The sequence below is a fragment of the Rhea americana genome, unplaced genomic scaffold (genome assembly GCF_003343005.1).
Source record: "Rhea americana isolate MKP2758 unplaced genomic scaffold, rheAme1 scaffold_45, whole genome shotgun sequence".
Lineage (NCBI taxonomy): Eukaryota > Metazoa > Chordata > Aves > Rheiformes > Rheidae > Rhea > Rhea americana.
This window is the reverse complement of record NW_028186590.1, coordinates 5,750,022-5,776,594: the sequence shown is the minus strand read 5'-3', so window position 1 is coordinate 5,776,594 and position 26,573 is coordinate 5,750,022. Positions and strand designations below refer to the sequence as shown.

The following is a 26,573-nucleotide window of genomic DNA, read 5'->3' as shown; positions in this document are numbered from 1 at the left end:
GGAGTGTATAGCATCTAATGTACAAGACAGTCAGCACTAATACAGAGGTTGATATCAAGGAGAGACTTAAATCACACTATTTGACAAAAAGCAAAAGGAAACTGAGCAATACAAAAGTCACACATATAGGGACTGAATTTTTGCTATAAATTTAGAACTCAGCAGTAGAAATTCAGATAAAGAGTGAATCTATTATTTGCTCAAAGCATGGCTAGGACCCTTTGTAGTACAACCATAAAAAAAGTCATAATAGAGACAAGGAAGTATTACTGCTATTGCAAAAATCACTGCTAGAAACTCAGCTGGAATACTTTGTGACTATATCATCTGTTTTCAAAGAAAATGAAGGGAAATAGGTACCAAAAGAGCTTAAAAATATATTTAATCTATCTTCAGTAGATCAGATCATTTTGTCTAACAAAGCAAAGACTGAAGGGAAAACAGTAGTTCTCTTAGTACAGGGAAGATAAGAAGACAAAGGACAGATAAGTTAAAGATACAAGKTAGTCATGAACAAATTTAAGCTGGAAATAAAAAGAAAGTTTCTAGTTGTTATGGCAAAAATTCTGGAGCAGTCTCAGTGGAATACAGGGATTTAACACGATAGTTTTAGGAGATAGTTTGATCCATTAAAATGCTTATAAGAGCAGACAAAAGATACAATGATCCARCTATCCTTGCCACTCCAGCAAGTTTTGCCTTAAGCACTAGTAATTACAGTCTTTCCTCTGAATAGCTGGTGCTGTGCAAATGCTACATTGCCTGGAAAATCTACACCTCATCTTTTACCAAAGGAAAAACAGTATAACAACCTGAAGTCAGGAACCCACTGCACAGTTTTGTAAGAAAGCAGTTTTAAAAGCAGTCTTCCCCAAAGATGCATCCTACCCTCCCCAGTTTGAAACAAAGGGCCTTTTTTTCCCATATTTGAACACATGCAGAGATATGGAACTTCAGCACAGGCATCTGAGTCACAGCTTCATGTGGACACCTGGACACATACAAGGTTTGGGTACATATGAAAAACGGCTTGTAAATTTGAAGACAAAACCTTCACTGAATTAACATTCCACGACTAGCACGTATCTTTGAAACAGACAGGTTTTAATCTTGGTAAAGCAGCAGTAACTGTTTTAAATATTAACTGCATTAATTAATATTGTTGAASTATGTTGCTTTTAAAGATTTGATATTCAAAACATATGGAGTCTAAGGCATTTCTCTATACTTCAAAAAATGCAAATGATGAGAAAGAAATTAAATTATGTGATAAAATTCTGACTTCCTAACTCTTTTGGGGGACTAAGTACAGCAATACTAGATTGCACTAGATTAAAAAGGAAAAGTTATTCACCAGAGTGGACCACAAAAATCTCAGAATTCTGTTCAGTATAAAGATTTAAGAGTGATCCACAAGATAACAAATAGATATCTAATATATGTTCATCATTATCTCGCTGATTGCTAGAAGTTAAGTTGTTCTTCTTTATCATAGTTTTCAAACAAGCTCAAGAAACTATCTGTATAAACTACAAAATCTTCTACAATGTAGTTGAATTTTGCCTATATAGGGACATATTTTTCAAATTCAGTACAAGAACCCTTCAAAGATGATATTCTTGACTGAACTAACATTATTCTGAGTTCTCTGCATTGTGCTTTTTAAGCAAAATTGTTTTCTTTCCCCACTTCCCTGGCTTCAATTAGTAGATGGTCAATTTAATAGTAATTTTCTGAACCAAGCTTTTTTTGCAATGGTTCACTTGATTTAAAGCCTGTTTTCCAGTTCTGCGCTGACAAATTTTCCTCCCAATACATACAGCTGTTTTTCCTAGCAGCACCAACTAAAATCAGATTCAAGTCTTTGCTGCAGTCACAGAACAGGACTCTAAAGCTTCTGAATCCCCCTAAGAATTTCTACTGAAAGTGGCTTCAGGGAAATTGTCAATTCTGAATTACTTTCGTGCCAAAGTTGATTGGATATTATCAGATATTCAGGAAATACCGTGCAATGAAACAACACTCAAGGACAAAAAAAAATGCACTCTATTTCTCAAATACCATGAAATAAAATGTGAATAACATGCAATCAAATATGAATAGTAAGACTTTAGCTCTTATTTGTGTAGGTTTCTGCMTATCTTTTGTTTGCTCACTTGTTTACTTAAAGAGAAACAAGCAGGAAGAAGGACTACAGACTCCTTGCAAGAGTGTAACATCTGAAGTTTTGAAAACACCAAAATCACATAAAGACAGTATTTTAACACCAGATAAACAATGAACATCTGTCTCAAGCACATAAAYACTATTTCTGCTTCATTCAGATTAATCAACCTACGAGTCATTTCTTCAGTAGACTGGATGCCAGCTAATGCAAAAGTACAGGTCCATAGACAAAAATTTATTCAGGAAAAATGGAGAGCTTGCAAAGAGCATGCTCTTAATACAGATGTATTCATCTGAGATGACTAGGCCCCTCCCTCACTCCTCCACCAGGAGGTCAGTCCACAAGCTAGGATCCAACTTTCAAGGGATACCATTTTATCATGTAGAAAGCTTGCCCCTCAAATTACCATTCACATAAGATAATTTGATAATGTCCTTAGGAAGACAGGAGAAAAAGAGTATTAGTTGCTAATATTAGGTTTTATCTTCTATACTATATTGGACACAGAACAAAAGTAAAATGTATGCTTTTCAAGCATAAAGCACAGGTACAAAGTGTACTAACTAGACAAGTTCAGATTACTTCAGTGATGACTATAAATTCTTAAACTCTTGACACAGTTAAGTTTTGTAAGTTGAAAACTGAACAGTTTTCAATTAACATGCTTGATGCAAATTTTTTGTTGTATACTTCACTACTATTTTAGTCTTAATACAGCTTATGATTTAAAACTCAAGTTTGCTCTCCTGCACTCATTTCTCTGCCTACATCCAGATTTATCATTAGTGAGGTTCAATCAAGATGAACCTTAGCAAAAGAAGAGTTACTGTACCTTTATTCCTGGACAGTGAGCAAAAAATGCTTCCGGACTTTGAGAGTGATACAGTGCACCATGGCCCACACAACCCCAGGGGGCTCTGATGGTAAGACTGCCACAGTTGAACATATCTCCAGAGCGGTAGCGATATTTTGCTGCTTCATTAACAATCTGGAAAAAAAAAWTAAACCTATCATATAGTAAGATTCAGTTCATTACCTTTAACTATGTGTCAGCCTCTATAATGCATGAGATCTATTTCATAGATCTATTCCATATATGCCAGTCAGAGAACCAAATTAGAAGCAAAAGAACCCTATGAAGACAAGGGAAGTGTAAGCATCTTCCAAGAGAAGTGAGGCAACAATTCAGAGTACTCAGATGTCTGTAGAGTGGCCATACAGCCCAGTAGCTTTCTCATATAAGTCACAATACCGTCCACTAACTCAGTTCAAAGATTCATTTTATCAAATGGCCATGCAACAGCATGAAGTGGGAGGTGGTGTTGGAAAGGCACAGTTGCAGAATTAAGGCTGCTTAATCCAATACTGCCACAAAACCAAAAATAAAAACAAGATGATATTTGCTTCAAATTGCACCTTTAATTGCATTATTTTTCAGTCCTCAGTCAGGCCCCTGTACCTTCCTGTTTACTTAAAGCATGCATAAATATTAGTAATATGGCTGTAAATACATTTGCTAAAATASTAGAGAAAAAACAAGTATTAGTACTATCAGATGAATCATTTAAACAGTCGTAAGATTTTTTATTTTATTTACTAGTACTAACCTGATCAAAAGCTGGAAAAATGTAATCTGCAAACTGAATTTCTGCAATGGCCGTAGCACCTGCAACAGCAACTCCAATCCCAAAACCAACAATTCCTTGCTCACACAATGGTGTGTTAAAAACTCTGTCTTTACCTACAAAATGAGAAAAAATTCCTTTAACATACCAGCAATAATAAGTAAAAAAACACTACCTTTAGGCCCAGAAATATTCAAGTTGAGAACAAATCAGCTGCAGTTAAGCGTACAGCCTTTCAGCTGGGCTTTTTAGTTCTAGCAATCATAATCATCAGAGGTAATGATTCTTTCACTCTATTTTGTAACAGCTCAGAGGAAGAAAAGGACAGACAAATGTAAGATAAGAACAGTTTTTGTAACTTACAAAATTCTTAACACTTCAAAGAAAATAATTTGTTCTGATGTGCATATAGATAAGCATGCACACTCACACTTATTTGGGATGAATGGAATACCTACATGCTTAAAAAATTACAATAGAGAAGTATTGTGGTTTTTTTTTCCTCACAGTCTAAATGATCTGTCCATAACAAATGCAGGTTGATTAASCAGGGCATCTGTATGAAGGCATATCGTCACCCCACATAAGCAATGCCCACTGAAACATGCTTGAGACTGCACTTACCAAAGCATTTGGTTTGCCTCCATAGCAAGAAGGAAGCCATTCCTGCTGTTGGAGGCATAAGACTGGAAATCAAATATTCTGCTTTCTACATCTAATTTTCACTATGAGAGTGCAAAGAGGTCATTTTAACCTTGACACATTTCAGTGCCATTTTCAGGTTCTAAATATGCATTAATATAAAAGGTGACTGAAGACAAAATTCAATATGTGAAATTAAAAACAAAAAAGAAAGGAGAATGTGTTTAAACACCACTCCAATTTGTTCTATAAGATACAATTACATTATCTGCCAGCAGTACTACCTTGGCAAATCAACATGAGACTTAGCAACGCTATTAAATTTTCCTTTTCAGCACTGAGAAACAAGACAGTAGGTTTCTGTAGGCATGTATTACTATTAGGCATGAATATGCCAAGATTTCAAACTGAATGGAAAAAAGTGAGCAAGTTACACATAATGGGTATACAATAAGCTAATAATACTAAATAGTAATCAAATAACGAACAAAATAATAATAAGGAAAATCATTACAACAAAAACTAATTTCAATAGTTGAAAGTTGATAAACTGGAGAAAGGGAAGATAGCAAAAGGTTTGAAAAAGGGATGGTAAGACATAAACTGTTATCCACAGCTCTATTTAGGACATACTAAAGGGAGGCATGTTTTATTTAGTATTAGAAGTGYTTCATCTTCACACATCACCCAGCATAGCATTGTCACATGGTCTTTTACTTGGTCTTCTGAGTTTCATATTTCAAGGGTTACTTTTTTGGGGGGCAAATCAGGAAATGGTTTTGGTGGTTCTTCTACTTTCTCCTGTTTCCTCCCAGTAGGAATTTGATTAAGACACCACATATTTAATGCAGGGTTAAATAAATAAATGCCATCCAATTATATTAATATTTTGGTATTGTCAGTGAGGCTATTCAAACCATCACAACTCTGAAGGGTTGTCACAACTGCAGGATACTCCACAATTTTACACACAACAGAGGAAACGTTTTTAAACATCTTAAAGATTGTGGGTGGAAGAAGGTCCCACTTTCAACTTTGTCATTCTAAACTTCCACAGCTTCTGCTCATTTCTCATAAATCACTGTTTCAAACATAAATCATAGCAACCTTGAGTACTTTTAAGGCACAGGTACACTTGGTTGCTTCTTGTTTAGCAATTAATCTCCAAGGAACTTCTAGCTTACATTTCTTCTGCTGTTGCCATTGGAGATAAGAGTGTTACCATAACTAGCTCAATAAGTAAAACTGAATTCCAGATTAACAAAATTATTGCATAGCTATTGGAAGAAGTTATTTTGTTATTCAGGTGTCCACGAGACATGTGGTATGACTCTGATCAACTCTAAATCACGAAGTATCTTGCAGGTCAGAGAACATTTTACAAACAGAAAAAGCAATTAGCTCTTGTCCCCAAGATAATATATGAGCAAGTTAATCAAAGTGATTTCTAGGTGTGGGTCATCTRTACTTTGTTTCACATTACCTAGGAGGAAAAAAAACACACACTAATAATCTCCATAGGTACTGTGGTTGAAAGCAACCTACAATTCAACAGATTTAAAATAACACACGAAGATGGAATGTCAGTAACTTAGTAATATTACCACTTAGCATTGCTAGGTATTTATTTTACTAGTGTGCCTTAGCCTTACTAGTTGATGTATTTCTATTCATCTCGTGTTAGTACTACCAATCTGCCCGGCACTGTGTCTGTGTAAAAACAGGCAYAGCCCTGAAAGCCTTACTTTCTAAGTAACAGTAAAGGACAACAGAATGCTCTGAGAGATCTGGAATTAGGCAAGATCTTCACTGGAAAGATACAGTTTGTTTTTATTTGCTCCATAAATTATGCTCACTTCTGATAGACATCAATCATTCCTCAGCCTTACTGCTGAGAACTCTAATAAAAAGTGTTTCAAAAATGCACCAGAAAGGAATTACCTCTTAGGAGCTGACAAAAGGGGCAGGATTTCAATCCCATCAGGACTATTCCTGTCCCATGGAKAAGATGGCCCATTGGCTTTCTGGACTATTTCATCCCATTTCTACAGAACTCTAGATCAGTAAGTAAATCCATAGGATGAGGAAGAAAAATGACACCACAGGAAGGTGAAGAAAAGAACTGAGGAGAACAGATTATTTTTGAAACTAGTGACTGTACATTATTTACACAAATTGTTCTCATTCCTGAAAGATGGCTGTAAACTTGGTTACCTGAGGGCTTACTCAGAGGCACACTGGCCTCTGCTTCGCTAACCGAGCAGGGCCTTGGCTGCAGCCACCAGCACCACCTCAACTGTCTTCACCGGCCAAGCACAGATTAAGCATCTGCTTTCCTGCTCCTCAGGACCCAGTGTAATCCAATGACCAGGCAGCTTTCTTTAACCATTTTTTTTTAAATCAAGGCAATTMTGGAGAAAGGCACATACCCAGCCTCAGCCCGTGTGCACCAGCTGCACATCTTGCTGTCCTCTGGGAGGCTAGGAAGCCCCATTTCAGATACAACCCAAGACTTGGCTATTACATATCTATCCACACCACTGCAAACAACTAGCAAACATCTCCCCTCTTGACGTAATCTAGGTGCCTTGAATTGGGCATCTTTCTTAAACTCTTTCACTGAAATTTCCCTGAGTTTTTAAATTAATTTATTAATATTCCCAAGACATATTATGCCTGCTTATATCTTTTGGCASATCAGTCTATTGGCAGATCAGTCTATTTCACCTTACTCACTTACTTGAACTTTTGATCATATATAGGTATTGTAAATCTCCAAAATATTTTGTTAACAATTTTCAGAGGTGCCTGAAAGCCAAGTATATTAGCAAGCACAATTTAGTAAGTAGTTGGAGCCAGTGGGCGGGGGAGGGAGGAAGGAGGATTTTGGATTTTAACTTCTTGTCGTTTGCCTGGAGTATGCTCTTCTACTTGGTTAGGATTTTTCTCTCTCAGACACTACTCACGTCACCAAAATTGAATTTATGAAGCCAAGTCATGAATGCTGTACAGCTATCATAAGAATAAAACAGGCTGACAAAGATCACAGTCACATATGAAAAGGATCTAAGATCTTCCTGTATCAGCTAAAAAAAAGTACATTAAATAAGCAGGAAGAGCTACCCTCAATATATGAGCAAAACAGTTATTTGCTTGTGATAAAAAAAGCTATGGTGTGTAGTGGGAAAACACAAGGGAAGTGTCAGTAGAGATATGATATGATTTGTTACACAGAATAAAAAGGATGCCAGGCAGATGCTTCAATAGAACTATGTTCTGCAAGCATGAAAAACAGAATAAGGAAATACCAAAACAGATAACAGGAAGAGGATATTCAGTAGCATGTAACTGGTAACCAGAATGTAGCTTAATCAGAAAAGAAAGCTCTGCAAAAACTAAGTTAAAAAAGAGACTGAAGCAAAAACATCAATTAAATTCACAATAAAATTTAAAAATTGAAACCAAAATATTCAATCATCATTTTCTTTTTCTCCACATAAATTTCTATTACATGTTAACACATACTAACTTGCAAAAATGCAAATGTAAGCCTTGTTTAAAATTCTACTACATAAACTACATAAGAAACAGAGCAATATCTAAACAGAATAAAAACAGAATAAAGATTGTTGAGGAGGGCCYAGAAAGATCATACTAGACTTGCCTAATCTTATTCTCTGTTAACAGATTTTTTCAGAGTAAGTTGAAATAGCATTATATACTGATTCTATAAATAAGTTTATCACCCTCATACTGAAATGTACTTGAGCTATTCTGTAAAACAAATTTCAACTAATAATCTATAAAAAAAATCTTTTGAATTATTTAGTATCGATTTGGGGTAGGTGCATGGACTTAAAAGCATTTTGGATTTACCACACTAATATTCCTCTACAATTCAAAATATAAAAGATATCCTAATAAGAAATCCAAAATACTATTAAGATATTAAATTGGAGACAAAAAAACAAACTATAGCTTTCGACAGAATTTAGTGTTTCTTGTTGTTGTTAATAAGATCTGATTTTTTAAGACAAGAAGTTATACATCTCATTAGAATAAAAGAAATTGATTAATTTCTCTGAACACTGAAAAGCATATAGTATGGCTTTAGCCACTGATTTTTATTTATATAATATGAAAATTTTTAACAAAACTAATACCAACTATATAAGCTAACACTGAAAATTTATAGGTATTAAGCCCATGGATTTTCATATGTTTTCAAACTATGAAAGGAAGCTAGTGTTGATAAATAGAAAGTCATTCATATCATCCTTTGCAAGCTATTCACTCAACTGACATCTAACTCGAGCGGATTAATAACCAGCGATGCTTTTTCTCCTCATATTTCATTTCCATCTCAATGGAGAAACATTTCCTAAAAGGTATCCTTGCGTCTACCACGCAGCTCAAAATAGACACAAATTCCACACGTTGATGTTTTGCTACAGGTGAAAGCAGTATCTCTGCGTTATCTGAAACCATGTACGTCAGCCTCCAAAGACAGACATTACGCTGTTACCCGTTTCAATTAACCTGCTGAGCTTAATAAACATCCCTCGCTTCAGCCATCTGAACAGGTTGGTGCCCTTTTCCCAGCAGTGAGGGGAACAACATGACAAACAGGGTACGTGAAAAACAAATGATTCTTCTCATCTCTCCATCCCAATAACTAGGAGGACTAGGTGCATGTCAAGCAAGTGATTAAATACAAYAGAAGTATCAGTTAAGAAAGTAAATCTGACAAGATTAAAAACTTTGAGGAAAAAAATAGTAGCTGATTAAAAGCAATTTTTAACCCATTCCTGCATCTTCCTCTGAATTCTTATGTTTGAATCAAGCAGGATTGATTGATCTTTGTGATTTTTCAAAACATCAAGTTAAATACACACAGTTCCCCACAAATGGTCAAATTACCACTGACCCCTGCCTAAGGGGCGACAACTTTAAGACAGTCTTACAGTCACGTTCTTGTCCTCCAAGACTAAGAAGTTTCATAGCAACCTAACACAACACATTTATAGACATATGCAGATGATTATTGTGCATTAATGCTTTGGCCTGCTTCATCTTTATTTGTTCCAAGCAGTCAGGAAAAAAATATTTCAGCTTTCAATATCTGCAGTGAAACATGTTCCTGTCTTAATTTAATTTCAAAAGTTGATATTCAAAAGATATCAAAATTTCTATACACTAACACATCACCCAAGGCTCCAGTTCCAATAAATTTCACATTGCTCCTTAAGAGCCTACCTTGAAAGATTAAAGTGGATTAAGGGGTAGCACTGTTGATTTAGTCAAGATTTTTTTTTTCTTCTAAGACTTTACATCACTTTGTCTTAAAGAAAAAAATGGCAGCATGGACTATTGTTAATAATTAAATTCATAAGAATATATACAAGCAGCATTCTATTTGCCCAGTAATCTCATTAATTTTCATTAAAAAAAWTAATGAGGAGTAGAGGAGTCCAAAAGGTCAATATTCTGCCTTTCATTGCATCAGTCATGGATACACGTGTGAAAACAAAGGTTCAAAAAGAAAAAGAAGTCCTAGCAGATTAGTTTCTCTGTTCACCAGAGGAGAACTTTGTGTAAAAAAAAAAAAAAAAAAAAAATCAAATAGAAATGATTGAGTTAGAATCATAGAATCAGTAAGGTTGGAAGGGACCTCTGGAGATCATCTAGTCCAACCTCCCCGCTCAGCAGGGTCACCTAAAGCAGGTTAGACAGGGTTGCATCCAGGCGGGCCTTGAAGATCTCCACAGAAGGAGACTCCRCAACCTCTCTGGGCAACCTGTGCCAGGGCTCCGTCACTCTCACAGGGAAGAAATTCCCCCTCACGTTCAGGCAGAACTTCCTGTGCTTCAATTTCTGCCCATTGCCTCTTGTCCTKTCACATGGGACAACTGAAAAGAGTTTGTCCCCATCCCCTTGACACCCTCCTTTCAGATACTTATACACATAAGTTCTGCTTTAAAAGAACTGTTCTAATCTTAGAATATCTAGAATTCTTGATTCGCACCTACTAATTCTATTTTAGTAAAATTTAAAACAATCTATGATAAAATCAGACATTACAGATCCCACAATYGTTTTCAAGGGGCCAGTAGTGATTACAATCGATGTCACTTACTATCTTCCATTCTTCTGATAATAAGTGATGGGGCAGATATCACAGCAAGTAGTTTAGTAAATACGAACTCAGTTCTTTTAGAATGTCTAACACGAAACAGTTCTAGCAAATTGTTATTAATTTTATCTATCTGTGCTAACACTTCGTCTGCTGAAATCTCAGTGATCTTCAGCTTGAAAATGACTGTGCAACAGGCACTATTCCTCTGTAGAAAACACCAGAAAAAGCACATTAGCTTTCCAGCTGAAAGTGCAAACTTAAAATCTACTTGTCCAAAGCAGAGTTAAGTTTCACATACACAAAGACAGTTTACCTCTCTGCCTTGAATCTATGCACACTACTGTACTGCACCACTTGAAAAGCTGCTTTTTTTCACGGATCTGCCCATGTTAAAATAGAGTATTTCATCTACACAGTAGGTCAAAAGCAACCTAACAAAATGACAGGAATTTCATAAATATATTACAACTTCTCATAATGAATTTCTGATAATGAAGATCCGCACGGACTGAGACCAGAATCCTTCATCTGCCCAAATATCCCCAGCAGACTTCAAGGACTCAGCTATACCTCTTACCTAGCTCAGTCCCCTAGATTCCTTCAGCCAAGCCTTATCCATCATTTAAGTTGATGAAAATACTCAATTTAAGCGCAATGAGTTGAGTCGATTACAGGATAGGCATACATATCCCACACACAAAAACCACAAAAATCACTATGTATACACAGCCTGTGCTTTCCAAAAAAGCTCAAAATTTACTTACTTTGAACCAGAAATTTATACAAACTTTAATTAATAGCTAATTCCATAGCAGACTTCCATCACTTTACCCTTAAGCTTTTCCAAAAGTCATGTTCTGACAATCAAATACATGGCTGAGTCAAAATAAGGTATTTCAGAAAGCTGTGAATGACAGAAAACAGTATCAGAACAGAGACACATATGCATTAAATTAGCTGCTTCCACTTTTGCTGTTGCAAAACCCCTGTTAGCATGACCTATTCTTCAAAGGATACAGACTTCTTAATCCATAAAAATCTTTACAAAGGTCAAATGACACATAAGTCTTCTTACTCAGTTTCACTTGTTTACAGCACTCTTAATTAAGTTTCATTTGAAAAAAAAAKCACTTAGCACAAAAAAATGTATACTTATGAAGCACTGATTACCGCAGTCCTGCCCAAAGAAAAGGACATGTGTCTGGCAGATACCTGTTAAAAACAGGAACTCCTCACAGGTTTATCCAGACTTCATTTGTTCCAATGCCAGAAGCAACACTTTTGAAGAGTTTAATTCAAACAAATATGAAATTATCAATTGCTGAAAGGTCACTCTTACTTCTAAGTCTTTCCTGATTACTATTTTCAATACATTCATAGTTGTGAACAGACATGAATATTTGAACTAGCAGTTCTACTTCCAAGTGTTCTCAATATGCCATTCTCTTACTCAAGACGGTACATTTTTCTTCCAAGCACTCAATAGTACCAAAACTGCACTTTTAGTTCCTCCACTCCGAGATTCCCTTATGGAAAAAAGGATCTTTATTGCATTTTCATTTAATCCACAGCTTCAGAGAACCTACACAGTATCAGAGTAGCACTGGAGTAGTAAGCAAATGAGACTGGGATTGGAACCAGCGCTATGAGGAAAGGCTGCAAGTGCCRGGCCTGTTTAGCCTGGAGAATACTGAGAGGGAATCTTATCAGTGTCTTCAAACACCCTAAAGGGGTGAGGGGTGTCAAGGGGATGAGGACAAACTCTTTTCAGTGGTGCCATGTGACAGGACAAGAGGCAATGGGCAAAAACTGCAACACAGGAAGTTCTGCCTGAACATAAGGAAAAACTTCTTTACTGTGAGAGTGACAGAGCACTGGCACAGGTTGCCCAGAGATGTTGTGGAGTCTCCTTCTCTGGAGATAGTCAAAAGTCACCTGGACACAACCCTGTCTAACATGCTCTAGGTGACCCTGCTTGAGCAGAGGGGTTGGACTAGATGATCTCCAGAGGTCCCTTCCAACCTCAACCATTCTGCGAATTCATTCATATCTAGCTAATATAACCAGTTTCATCAGCCTAAAGAAAACGAGCACTATGCTACGCTGCATTGAGGCATGCAACTTCATCCAGTGAGGATTAACAATATTCCTTGCTCACCCACCAAAAGATTTTGCTACAAGAGAAGCACACTTGCAGAAAAGCATAATGGATATGGACTTGCAAGCTATTCCAGACTATAGAATGCTCACTTCTAAAAGTAAGCTCTAAAATTGACATCTAGCAAACATCTGTATATGGGTAACCCAGGGATACTATATTGACTTTAAGACTTTGATAAATCAGTTCCATGCATTATCAGACCACCTGCAGCATTGTATTGCACAATAAGATATCTAACAAGAAAATGCATTACAGTTACTAACGTTCACTATTAAATCATGTTCATAAGAATTCTGCTACAATAGCGTGGCTATACCACCTAGACAACAAACCAAGTAATACTCAAAATCATGAAAAATGCAAGGTATCTTCTTCCACGCTGGTCACTACCAGTCATACAGAAACACTTTACTATAAATTTGAAAGCATGATAGATCAATTTTGAATTGTAAAGCAACTACTTTTAACATAGCAAGACAGCAGCAAGGATTTAATGCTGCTATCAAAAGACTCAGAAACAGGGTGCTGACTGCCGATTAACAATTTGCAGTGACTGGAAACATCTTAAGCATGTAATCATACCTGTTTCTCTTGATAATGTAGAGTATACAGATGGGGAGGGGAGAACCTATAAATGGATCTACACTTGCCATTTCTATACCAATGTGAAGATTTCTTGTCTGATTAAGAGGATTTAATATATTTCTGCACATTCAGCAGAAAGAAGATTCTCAATAATAAATTATCACCTTATGTTAGCCTGGTCACTGGAACAATGCACTGAATCAAGTTAAATTAAAATTATTAGTAAGGGCCAAACTTTCTTTTGCTCCTCAAAGTGGAGGCTCTTCTGTTGCAGAGCTGTTGCTGACTGGACTCTAGAGATGGCCTTAAGCAGTTTGTCCCTTCCAGACTTCTATAAAATTAATTCCAAGAAAACTGAGTGCATTTTTAAACTGAAGCAGTGATAATTATCACACTGTTACCACCAAACTCTCTCAGAGGCAGGAAAAACAATAACAAACCAATTTAGTCCAGCTTGATGAGTACAAATGAACCAGGATGTACTGATCGCAGAACTAATCAGGGAAAGTGAAAATCATTTCATTTCACCTAAGGAATAGTAAGGGCAGACTGATATCTAAAACAAGGCATATGCTTGTAGATGTGGTATTACTACAGATTTCAAATACTAGTTACACTCACAGCCTCCATCTAGTTTCCTTAATATATAAGGTAATTTCAAGGATAGAACTTTATTAAAATATAATGTTTAAATTGAATTATTTTTTGGAAACAAAAAAATCCCATTTTGAAGAAGCTCAGAAATGCATGCTGTTGCCCAGTGATGTGTTTTGAAACATCTTGAAAATGTGTTACTATACCTTGATTAAGCTCTGTACTGAAACATCAGCTTACATGTTTCTAATCAGGTTCTATAGTAACAAGTACATCCTTCCTCTTTCCCTAAAAGAGGTTGAATATACAACATACAATTAGAAACATAATAAAGATTATTAACTCTCCAAAAAATAAAGCTTGTTTTCACATCAGGCACAACATCAGAACTACAAAATAGTCGAAAGCAAAGCTAAAAATAAATCATATAACTCCAAAACATCAGACATTTATTTCAATACCCTATACACACAATTTTAAAGGGCACACTACATTGTATTAAACCCTCAAATAACATTTTTTCTAGTCATGAATAGTCAACTCTTTTCTTGAGATTTAAGATGAAAATGAACAAAATGTACTATTGTGTAATAAGTTTGGAACACGTTCTCCAGATGTTGCAGTTCAAAAAAGACATTTTATATAAATCAGAACAAAATTCAGATCTTGCCAAACAGCTCTGGAAGAACCAGGCAAGAGAGCTGCAACATTATTCTGCTTAAATCTATCTACACCCAGACAAGGGTAATAAAACTCCAGACTTCTTACATTTTACTGAATATATGTACACTAACTAGTCATTTTTAATGCTGAATAAGATCTTTCACACTCAGCTTAAATCCAACATGTCTAAAATTGAGCACTATTTTGTTCTATCATATGGAGTAGGTTAATAAGGACAAATACCAATATACAAGAAGTAGTAAGGTATTTCTCCAATAAGCCTGGGGAAGCAATGAACTAGCCAGAAGAGACAGCATTTGCTACCTATCTGATTCTAGAATAAACCTCTAATGACTTATTTCTATTGTCACTTCAGGTTGACCTTTTTCTTCTCTTTATAGCAGCTTAAGGTATCCAAAAGACCCCATGTCCATTTATAAAAAAGCATCTTAGGAAACCTTTAGAGAGTGTCCCTACCTGCCGAAGCAGTATCCAGCCAATAGAAAAACATGCATTTCTCGACCTTGAACTGGAATACTTGGCACTGTAATAATAGACCCAGAACCTCCATTAACACGCCTCTACTCCATTGGCAGTAGCATGCTGTGAGTCTTTACAATTACCAATTGCCTGAACTCACTAACAAGATTTTTACAATATAAACACCTGAAGTATTTTATGGATTTTTGAGGCGATGTTTAGAAGTTTTGAAAAAGTTGCATTATATCTATCTCTATTAGCTCAACTTCAAAAAATTCCTGCTATTTCATCCTACCAAAAGCCGTCAGGACATTAAGTAACATTTGTAAGTGCAGCCAATCCTAAATCTTGTTGTGGTGAATACCATAACACTATATACCGTAACAACCTGGGGTCAACCCTGTCTTCTCATCCATATTTCCCCCGCCTTGCCTTGGCATTTCACTCAATCACAAAACCAGCCTCCAGGAGTTTTCAGCAGCATGTAATTGCATTGCACCTATTTTGTTTAGGTAAAACACCTTTTCCCTCAAGGAATGACTACCACAAAAGAAATCCTGATGTCTGTTGGGTATCACTAGACATAACCATCTCCTGGCTAGATAAATAAAAACTTCTGAATTCTTTTACTAGGCTATAAACAAATGATTCATTTACTGAGAATGAAGTCTCCCCTGAAATACACACCACAGACACAAGCTTTGCAGAATAACATGTACAGAGTATAGTGGATCAAACATTGGAAATAAGCATTACTGCTGCAAGACAAGCTAACATTATGAGATGCATCAACAGCAAGCCTGGAAGCAATCACATTTTAGTYAGCAAGACTCAGCTAGAGCACTGCATCCCATTTTAGTCTGTGAACATTCCTGAATTACAGCAACTAGTTAGAATCCAGAGAAGACTAATCACTTAGGAAAAGCTTCAAACCATAAGAATAATCCAGTACAGAGACAGTGTGTGAAGGGAGGTTATGGAATCTGCACCACTGAAGGGTAACAACAGCCAATGCCAGTTATTTGTCCCAAAATGTACTCCTGGGCTTCACAGAGATCTAATTTTGTAAGGCAGACAAAAAGTAGAGAAAAACAAATATGGAAGTGATAAATAAAATCATTTTTAAAGTATCCAGCTGATTGCAAATGATGTGGATAAGTTGTTCTRACATAAGGATATTATTTTCTTGCTATAACTGTGGTTTCATATGCACTTAAGTCACTTGCTTTTTGATGTGTTTGAAATTTTCCACAGGGGAAATATTTGATGCAACTCCCCCCGCATCGATGGGATTCAATACAAATGTTGTTTCTTCTCTTGTTTTTTTTTCTTTTGTTATTTTCCAATTTGCAAGAAAATATTCTTGATAGATTGAACAGATGCTAATTACCTTTTATGATCTTCCCATCCATTTCACACTTTTTTTTTAATGTGGTTTAGAAGAAAGAATCCTACCAGCTTTATCTGTGCTTATGGCTGCACCAGAATAACAGGATTATTTATAAAATAAGCTCATATACTTAAACAAAGTAGGGTAAGTAAAGAATTGAACTTACACGTGCGTACTTATTGCATTCTTTCTACTCGAAGGAAGGAGTCTCATTTTAGCTATAAAAAAGGAGCTAAGAGGAAATATATTGAAGCTGCTTATTTCTCATCTACTACTSATGACTCTAGCCACACACATAATTCAGAATTATTTTAAAGGAAATGATCTGAAAATAAATTTATTTTATCCTACATATACAAAACGTGCAGTTGTTCTTACTGCGCTTCATTTKATCAAATGCCCATCTGAAAAAGAGGTAATTATTGGCCACATAGTGGTAAAATAGAAAGGACTTAAGGACTAAAGCATGCCACAAACTAAGTAACAGTTAAAAACACACCGCTGACAAAGGCGGCAAACGTCACTCCAGAACTTSTTAGGAAAGATGCATAGAAACCTTACGAAAACTATTTTGTTCTAATTGGCCTTGTGTGCAGCACCACAGTAAGGTTTGGGCATTACATCTCTGTAAACATGGACAAACAGAAAGAGGAGGACGGGGAGAACAGTCAAAAGAAAAGAAAAAAATCCATGAGTGAAAGCCCCTCCAACCTCTCCATTTGGTGATAGGATATTTATCCAGAAGGGAGGAAACCTATGCTCCTCCTGTTCATCCTATTTTAGAGAAAAGGATCCCAAACTGTGACAAATGAGTCACAAGGGCAAAAAATGAAAATCATTCCAAAGCATTTCAGAAAAAAAAATGTTGACAAACTCCTGCACCTCTGCAGAGACCAGCTTTGATAGCCCAGGCAACTCTTCAGAAAGGTAGTTCAGAATTCCTTCAGAAAGGACAAAACCGAGTCTGAGTTTCCTCTGCCCAAGAAAGCACCTATTTCTGATCAAAGACACCACAATGACATCCTCCAGGAACTGAGAGGATCCTTCAAATGAAAAATCAGAGAGCACTCACATTCAACCCATATTTCCAAATAGTTTCAAGTGAACTAAAACCACATTATTCAAGAATTTCCTATCAAAAAGTCATCTCTACTACATTTTCACATTAAAGATGATTTATAGTAGCTTGCTGTTCGTTGAAAACTTAGATGGCAATCTAATCAGCCATCCAAAAAATAGTTATCTAATTTAAGTGGTCACCAAGACTCCCTTCCGAGCAAGTAGGAAGAGATGCTATCAAACTCAGTCAGTTGCATTACAGGTAGCACGAACATCCTGCTTTCAGTTGATACGGACCCTAGAGGAAGCCTGAACTACTCATTTATTCCAGATCCAGGGTTTTTTTTAATAATATTTAGACTAAAGCTTCCCGTATTAGAGGACAAATAGATCTTAATTTGAAGTCTAGGTTTGGTTTCTATTTCCTATGCAAATCTCAGCCCAAAATCCATAAAAGTATCTAGACCTGGACCAAAAGCGTTCACTCTCTCCAAAACGTTGTTGTGCAGAAAGACCCGACAAGCCATTCTCACTTCTGTCATATTCGTAGAGTTCTGAGCAAGGGCTGATATTCTGCTGAGTTCTCAGGATAACAGACTTTGATCCTTTCAAACAGTCAGAAGGCCCCATAACAGTCTCAACCTAGATAGATTTTTGGAGGAGCAGTAAGTACACATTAGAGTCTCCCTTCCAGCAGAGGCCAGACAAGTATTAAAGACACATCTCTAGTGAGCAGACTACTAAATAGAAGGCACTACTTGATCAGGAAGACCTCAAGCTATAAATGTTATGAGGAAGTCGGAGAGAATACTCAAGAGGAATATTATATATGCTTGCCTTGTTTTATATTCTTCCCAAAGYCTCCATTTTTGGCCACAGTAGGGTAGAGCTTCCCAAAAAGACTGCTCTTACCTTCTTATGAGTAGCCTTCCTTCTCAACCACTATTTCTGCTATTCTCATTTCCCAGTCTTTACTTCTGCCCACTACTTTCTCCCTTGTTACCTTATTCTGTTTTCCTCCCATTTCTTGACCTTATCCCTAACTCTGACCTCTTTATTCATTCAACACTCCAAGAAATACAAGAGATACTGATCTTTACATGCTGACATCTTATTTCACACTTCAGAGAGAGCAACAAGGCACATGTATTCACACTTTAGGATCATTGTTTCAAATCCATCTGCAGACTTAAAGACAAATGTATGGCTATTTTATTCTGGTAGTATTTTCTTCAAAAGACCAAAATAATTATGTACTTTCCTTTTTTTTTWAAAAAAAAAAGGACATTTGCACACCTTATCTAGACTACAAACACTAGGTAGTCTAGGTAATGCAAGCAAGCAAGCAGGCTACAAATCACATGTTTTGTATCTTTGCTCTAGAGAAGAAACATCTCCAGACAGTAGGAATRTGGAACAGCAAGCATTCTCTACCTTTTCAGTAACAAAATTCCACATGTTAAAGTGCACGAGCTCTGCAAAATACTGACAATGAAAAATGGGAAACAGATACGCACTTGGGGAAGGGACAAGAAATAAAGCAAGAATACGCTATCCAGTGTGTAAGACCTGAGGGAGAGGACATAGAAGGGGTGAAAAAAAAGTTCAAGAATATTAATTCTGTTCCCTTATCTAAAACTAACTCTCCATGCAAAAAAATYAGGGAGTTCACACTTTTTCAGAAAGGAGGATTAGAGAGCAATACCTTTCTAAGCTTTCAGTTCACACAAAATATACCAATAGAAGAATGCTCAATTGCAAAGGGATACTGGAAAGCCAGAATCAGTTTATTTCAGATATTAAGAGACTCTCTATAGGACCCAATATAGAATCCAAAGTCATAGCTACTGTGGAAAAGAATCTTCAAAATACTGAATTGTTTTCAAAGTTACAAAATTCCTCCCACCATGTCAAAAAATTCATCCGACCAAAAAATCAGGTTTTATTTCTTTATAAAATAAATCTGCTGGATTTCTTTTGCTCTTTAGGCCTCCGGCTATGTTTTTATTATAGTATTACTCTACATCCTACATTCCTCCTAAGGACTGGCTACATTCAGTGTTTAAACAGCTTTTCTGGCAAAAATGATTAAGTTTTAATGACAAAAGGCAAAACTATATTCTTCCCTACCTCTCTGGAGAATCTTCAGTAACAATCTGGATAGCAACTACCATCTGTGTCATATTACTATTGAGTATTAATTTATTAAATTCTTCATAATATAATATTAGCTGATGTTTACACTTTGACCTTTGTATACGCTTAAAAGGAAGCATAAATTTGTTTCTGAATAAGCATTTGATAGGTTTAGACTGCCACCTAGTGATTTTGATTATCTACAAAACTGTAAAATGTGAAGGAATCAGTATTTTCATCAACACACAGAAACAACTGAGGTTGCTTTATACCGCTTGTATCTCCTATTACTATGCTGATGGTAATGGAGAAGGGAGAGGAGAAAGAAGAGTCAGCATGTAATCTTCCTTATACAGGAAAGTTCAATGGGGATCCTTGTTCATTAATTATGTGTGGAATTCCTTCTTTCTTGTACAGACTCTACTCTTTGCATAAAAGCAGCACTGCATTCTCAACTTATTTTATCTCTAAGCCACCTTTGACAGCCAGCCAGGCTTCCCTTGATTTCATTATTAGATAAGAAGCCAGAAGTCACCTTGTTACCTCAGCTGTCTAAAATAAAAATATATTAACTGTCATTATGTGGATCCACCTTCTAAATTTAGACTTCTCTTCCCAACTTGTATTTCAGATATTGCCACCATTTCCTCATGGGCACCCCCTCAGCAGTATAATTATAAAGAATTCTTAATTACTCTGCCTGTCAAGTCTTCTCTCTCAAAGACTAGCACCATTTCAATTCTCAGTAGACCTAAACCTTAGAATTTGCAAGACAAAGGAATCTTAGGAAGGCTTTTCTGTAATAGATCTGTAAGACAAACTTTGYTTTAAGTAGGAACACAGCAAACAATTTTCAAATTTCTCCTTCTCTTCCAGCCAACATAAAACTTCTTCTGGCAAATACACACATTGCAATGCTCTAAATGAATGCAAAAAGATAGTTTTCCCACCCTGTCAATCTGATCCCACCAGCAGTTTATGTATCCATCCATTTTATTTTTCAGTAGCATGAAACATGGGCTCTCCTTATTTTTTTCATCAAATCTATCATCTCATTCACTACCAAGAGGTCAGAAGCATTTCTGATCAAATTGCAGTATTAGCTTTCAYTGGCCCTTGTTAAATTTTCACATAAGTACTTTGACAATTTTTCATGTTCTCTCTCATGCTTTAAAGGAGTTCTTTTCAAATATTCCTAAAGCTGCATCTTAAAATGCAAATTTTTTAAAATTAAATTATTTTTAAAACAATATTTTTAAAAAAATATATTTCTAAAATTTTAATTAATTTTATTAATTTATTATTAACTTTTTAATTATCCTTAAAAAATCCTAATTAAAAATCTTTGCTGTTCACCACCAAATCTGATTCTAGCTATGCTGCTGATGTGCTGTGACTGTTCCTTATTATATTGACAAATATATTTTAAATATTTCTTTGTGCTCCCACAACAGCACCTGTCTCAAAGCTCTCTGGGACAAGGGCCAACTTTAAGTCTTTGAATAGTACTGGCACTTTTGAATACAATGCTATTATAAGAATGATAAAATGTGTTTCATTCATTCCAATTGTATAAGACTTTCTTGCATTGAGAAAAACAATAAAATATACTCAAAACAAAATTACACTCAAAAGTTTATTCTTTCAATTTTCCTTTTAAAATGGAGATGTTCACTAAGAAGTAGAGAAGTTGCTTATGATGCTCCTATTGCTTATTTCCCAAATGAAGTCTTCTCTTGCTCATTTTCAGAGCAACCGACTGTTGTTGCAGAGACCTCATTTTGACAAAGTCTAATAAACAGAGTTAATCTACTACACTAAAGTCAAAAAGCCTAACTTAACTCTAACATGCAAAACAAACAGATTATTAATTGTCCTGCAAGTCCTGTAGCTTATCTAAACTTTTTTTAATATTAGTGTAAGCCAGAAGGAGCAAATATCCTCATAACAATTGAAGCAGAGAAACAAGCATATAAAATAATGTTTCTAAAACTTCTTAAAAGCATAGTCTTCTTCCTTCTGTTTTTCAATCCTGTTTTCTTGTGACCTCTAARGTGGTAGTAATTCACCTCCTCTAGRTGAGTACTGAAATACATCTAATCACCAGCTGCAAGTGATTCTAGTCCCTTTGATGCCCTGAAGAAATTAAGCTGCTGTCACCTAACATTTCATAATCCTTTTCTTCTATACTTTCCTTCTAGGGGAGAGATCACAAATACCAGACTAAAAACCACCAGGTTTGTGAATCCACCACCAATTTCCAAGACCTTGCCAACCACTATATATTAGCAAGCACGTAGTACATGAAACACTGATKTTTTAAAACATTCCAATAACAGTATTTCCTGCAACAGAAAAAGTAGTTCAAGAAACCACAAGGGGATAGCCTTAATTAAGGCTTATTAATTGTAAGAATAGTGATCTCAGAACTCAAAAAAAGTCTTCCAGATTTGTGAGACATCATTGACTAGGTGGATAGACTATCTATCAAGAACTGTGAATACACTTCCATTTTCTTTCAGACTGCATGTTGCAAAGCTCCTCCTTCCCATTGCCTTTCTTAAAAATCTTGATACTCAGATACAGGAGGCTGTCCACCAAAATCAATGAAACTAAACTTCTTATAAATCAGACACAATATAAGGATGAATTTAAATCACAGATCATGCAAAAACTTCTCAAATGCTCCTGCAAGTTTTTACTTTTTCTCTTCCACTAAGCTCACCTTAACTATCTGAGGTCTAAGATGATTAAGTACTATCACATCTTCATGTACTTTTGCAATCTTTTTTTCCAATCTAACGGACAGATTAAAAAAGACTACTTCTATTATAGGCACTTTGAGACAAAGTAGTAACAAGTAAAACAAAATAAAACAAGTAAAACTAATCATGTTCTAAATGAAGTACATTATGAAAAGCCAATCTTCCTAGTTCTTGACAGACAGAAACAAAAAGCATCTCCTGGTATCACTCTTAAGAGGCTTAAATTTGATGAAGGTAATTAACTGGGCACACACGGATAAGCATCTGGTCCCATCACACCTGAAAAACTGAAGTTATACTGATAGACAGTTGAAGAAATAGAAGAGACTCAAGMAATGATGTCAGTAAGTTCGATAACTTTGAAAATTTATATCCAATAACAGATAATCAAAACATTTTCCATTTTCAAGGACAGAAAATAAAAGCTGATTTACAAGATTTCTCTCGCACAGATTTTTGGAGGCATATGGAGGCAAAAAAGAAGAAAGATTTTTATATGAAAACAGTATTTAATTAAAAAGCTACCTTACCATATTTGTCTTGCAAACCAACTGTACACCTGAAGACTCCACCAAAGGCTACATCTTCACCAAATATTACTGAAAAACAAGAAGAGTAGAGAGGGCTAAGGTGACTCCAATGCAACTTATTTTTAATCATGTTTCAAAGTTTTTATACATACTAGACACAGTAAATGCAAGTAGCATCTAACATGATTCATTTAACTTCAAGATTTATCTAGATCTCTGAGTGCTTCTAGTGCACAACCTAATCATAACAAAAGGAGAATCCAACTTAATAAAGAATCAGTACAGCAAAACAACTACGTCTCAAAACAAAATTAATTTATTCTTGGCTTCATTAAACCACCAGTTTATTTTTCTGAGATACTCTGTATCATCACAACTTCTACTAAAAGCAATTTAAGAAACAATTATATTCAGTCACTAAAGAGTCATTGATGCTATATGTTCTACATTGGTAAATACTTGCACTCTTCATCCTCAAGTTTCAGTGAATCTAGTCCTTCRAAAAATATCACATTAAAGTGTTCTTCAATAATATTAATTCAATATGGAAGATATTAATCCAAGATGAAAATTTCAAACTTTCTCTAAATTTACCTGCCAAATTTCCCAAGAGTGACCTCAAAGACACTGAGTGACCTCCTCTAAAGAAAAGATGGCAATCTAATAACCAGGACAACTGGATAACACCATTATCATCTTTATAATATAGATCATCTAGCAATTAATTTTTTATCAGTTAAAGTCATTGTTCTTAAAATTTAGCTTCATTGCAACTAATCTGTTCTCTTTTTTCTGAATATACAGAATGTTCATGTTTATTTTTTCTTAAGAGTTTTATTTAAYTATATAAATATTACCTATTTCAATATTTTGAAGTATACAGGTGTTAGCAGTATCACTAATAGTAACTCTTATGAACTGAGTCAGTTCTGATAATTCTCAAATTCCTCAATACTCTCATAGTCCAAAGGATATGAAACAGTTATTTCCCTTGCATACAAGCATTATTTTTGTCTAAAGAAAAATATATCTCTATTAGGAAGCTATTTACTATTTACTAAAAGAGGTTAACTGCCTTCTGATAATCAGATTTATGATACTGCTTAAACAAAAATAAATTGTATAATGATGTAAAGCCAATACTACCATGATGTTTATGACTGAGGTACATATCCAGATCACTGCCYTACTAATTCATTTTTATCATTAATTTGTTTGCATTTTTTGATACTTAAAATCTTTGTAAGGCCTTTCCATTACCATATGGCTAGTTCCTTTTGAGCCAGCTGGAATAAAAAAATATCCCCTTTCATGCTGCCATCAGCAAACTTCCATGGACTTACTCATTCTTTTCAGCCACTGAATATATTTTCCTGGACTGATTCTAAAATTCTCATCAACACAAGTATGAAGTTTTCCATTATTTAAACAAGAGTTGCTCAATTCCCGTATGACTGAAAACATATGAAGGACATGCTTTCTGTTGCAAGAAGTACTAATGGATTCAGTAAGAAGGCTCATATTCACAAATTTGGACTTTAGAACTGTAACACGATATTGCAAAGCACTTTGCACAGATCCAGCCATGTAAAGCTAAGGACCAAGACTAGAACCTAAATCACCTAACATGCTGAAGACAACATAAGTTTAGGTTCCCACTGGACTAATATTCTGCCTACTTTCATATAGGCTATTCTACAGAAACAATATTAGAATACGTTCTTGGTTCCACTTCCCCTTTAGTTGCTTAAATTTATTTACTAAAATAAAGACTGATTGTAACACAGCTCTATAGCTTGAGATGGAATGCATACAGGCATAGAACCAGATACATAACATGGAATTTGTCCTAACAGACTAGACAATTAGTGAGACATCAAATTCAGCAATGATTTAAGCAGTATCAAGAGAGTTGTGCTAAAAAAATTACACAAGATCATACAGCTTTTGAAGCTGTGTTCACGGCATTAAACATCTCTTTTGGATATCGAGCATCATCACACCTTTTCCTACAACAGAAGCAACAGACCTCCTGTTTTGCATAAGAATTAAAATAAAAGAAAATAAATTTCTTGCAAAAGAGAGGTTAGGATAACTCTGTGTAATCAAACTACAGCACTACATTTCATTTTTAACTAGCTACTTCAGAGTTATATGTTCTCCAGACTGAAAAAGACCAGACCATTTTACACTGCATGTATGCAGCAATGAACAGAAATCRGGAAAGCTAGAAAGAAATTTTGGATGGCAGAGGAGGAGTGAGAACAGGTAGAGGGACTCTAAAAAAAATCTTTAAGCATGAAGATTTGAAGGACATAAAATGAGGATTTACATAACAAAAGGTAAATAAATTATCTTTCAAGACCCAGGCTGCCCATTGGTACAGTTCATATCAGCAATACCCAAAAGCATGTCAAGAAACTTATGCTTCTGTCTCAGCTTAAAAGTGAAATACACTCAGTTGCCAGAGKAGGTAATTACAACTTAGATCACATAATCCATTAATAATTTGTTAATACTTAATATATACATTTTTAATCCTAATAAAACATTTCAAAGTTTTCTTTGAAACTCAATAAAAGTACAGAAATATTATTAAAAAATATTAAAAATATTTGCTGTAGCCTTTTAAACTTGTATGCATATAAGCAAAACAGAACGCCACTTATACACAGCAAGATGCATAACAATTGTAGCATACCAGCAGTTGGGTCTTTGGCTAAAGCATTATCCAAGGCACTCGTTATTGACTGGAAGAGATTCATCTTCTGAGTTTGCCCTGCATGAAAGGGATTATTTAGCTATTTAATTCATTTCAAAACTCAAAATATATCAGAAAACATTGGAGCAAAATATATTACTAAAAACTTAGCTAGCAGTTAGCCCCCGGCTATACTAAGGTCTTCTGCAGTATGGATCAAAAGAAAATCTTCAAAAACAAAAAAAACTACCTACATCCCCTTCTTCACCTCTAGTGCTGCAAGGACAGACTATAGACCTAAAATCAAAGATTGGAGACAGCAATAGCTCTGTCACCACTGTTGTGACCAACTCAGATTCTGCAAGCAAGTAGAATACTTCCTTATAAGAACCTGATGAAAAAGAAATTATCTGGCTAAAATTTGGTAGCATTTAAATGACAAAAACTGTGTTCAGAGCGTGACTGAGAATACAGCCTAAGAGAACATTACCTACTAGCCTACATAGCTTGTCAAAAAAAAAAAAAAAAAAAAAAAAAAAAAAAAAAAAAAAAAAAAAAAAAAAAAAAAAAAAAAAAAGAAAAAGTATTTATTTAGGTGAAAATCCTAGACAAATGTGAGAGCAGGATTTGGAATCTAGAGAGAAAAACATTTCCTTTCCAGTAGCTAGAGCATCTCTCAACAACCATTCAGTTCCCCTCTCAAACTGTTAATTAACATTAGCATATTTTATTAAAGACCTGTGTYATGCCATACCAGAGCTGGGTAACTGAATTTCAGGGCTCAGAAGCTTCACTTGTTACACTTGTCATGACCTTTTAAGAAGGGGATGCTACAAAAGGAACCGTTATAGGAACTGTTCAAACTATGACAGCTACAAATACTCACATTTACAAATTCAATGAAGGGGAAGCAAAACAGCCATTGCTTCTCTTTCCCCA

At 35.4% G+C, this 26,573-nt stretch overlaps 1 protein-coding gene across 2 annotated transcripts in view; it reads right to left on the bottom strand.

Moving 5' to 3' along the window:
- The window catches only part of BCKDHB (branched chain keto acid dehydrogenase E1 subunit beta), a 144,007-nt gene extending 118,299 nt beyond the window's left edge, over positions 1 to 25,708 (bottom strand). For both annotated transcript variants that reach the window (XM_085316083.1, XM_085316082.1), the window contains exons 1-4: positions 25,635 to 25,708; positions 22,934 to 23,002; positions 3,775 to 3,908; positions 3,000 to 3,155 (exon numbers count right to left, since the gene is read on the bottom strand). In XM_085316083.1, coding sequence (XP_085172209.1) covers positions 3,000 to 3,155; positions 3,775 to 3,908; positions 22,934 to 23,002; positions 25,635 to 25,698 — 423 coding nt within the window. In that variant the 5' untranslated portion in view covers positions 25,699 to 25,708. The remainder of the gene's footprint in view (positions 1 to 2,999; positions 3,156 to 3,774; positions 3,909 to 22,933; positions 23,003 to 25,634) is intronic.
- Positions 25,709 to 26,573: the final 865 nt, after the last annotated feature.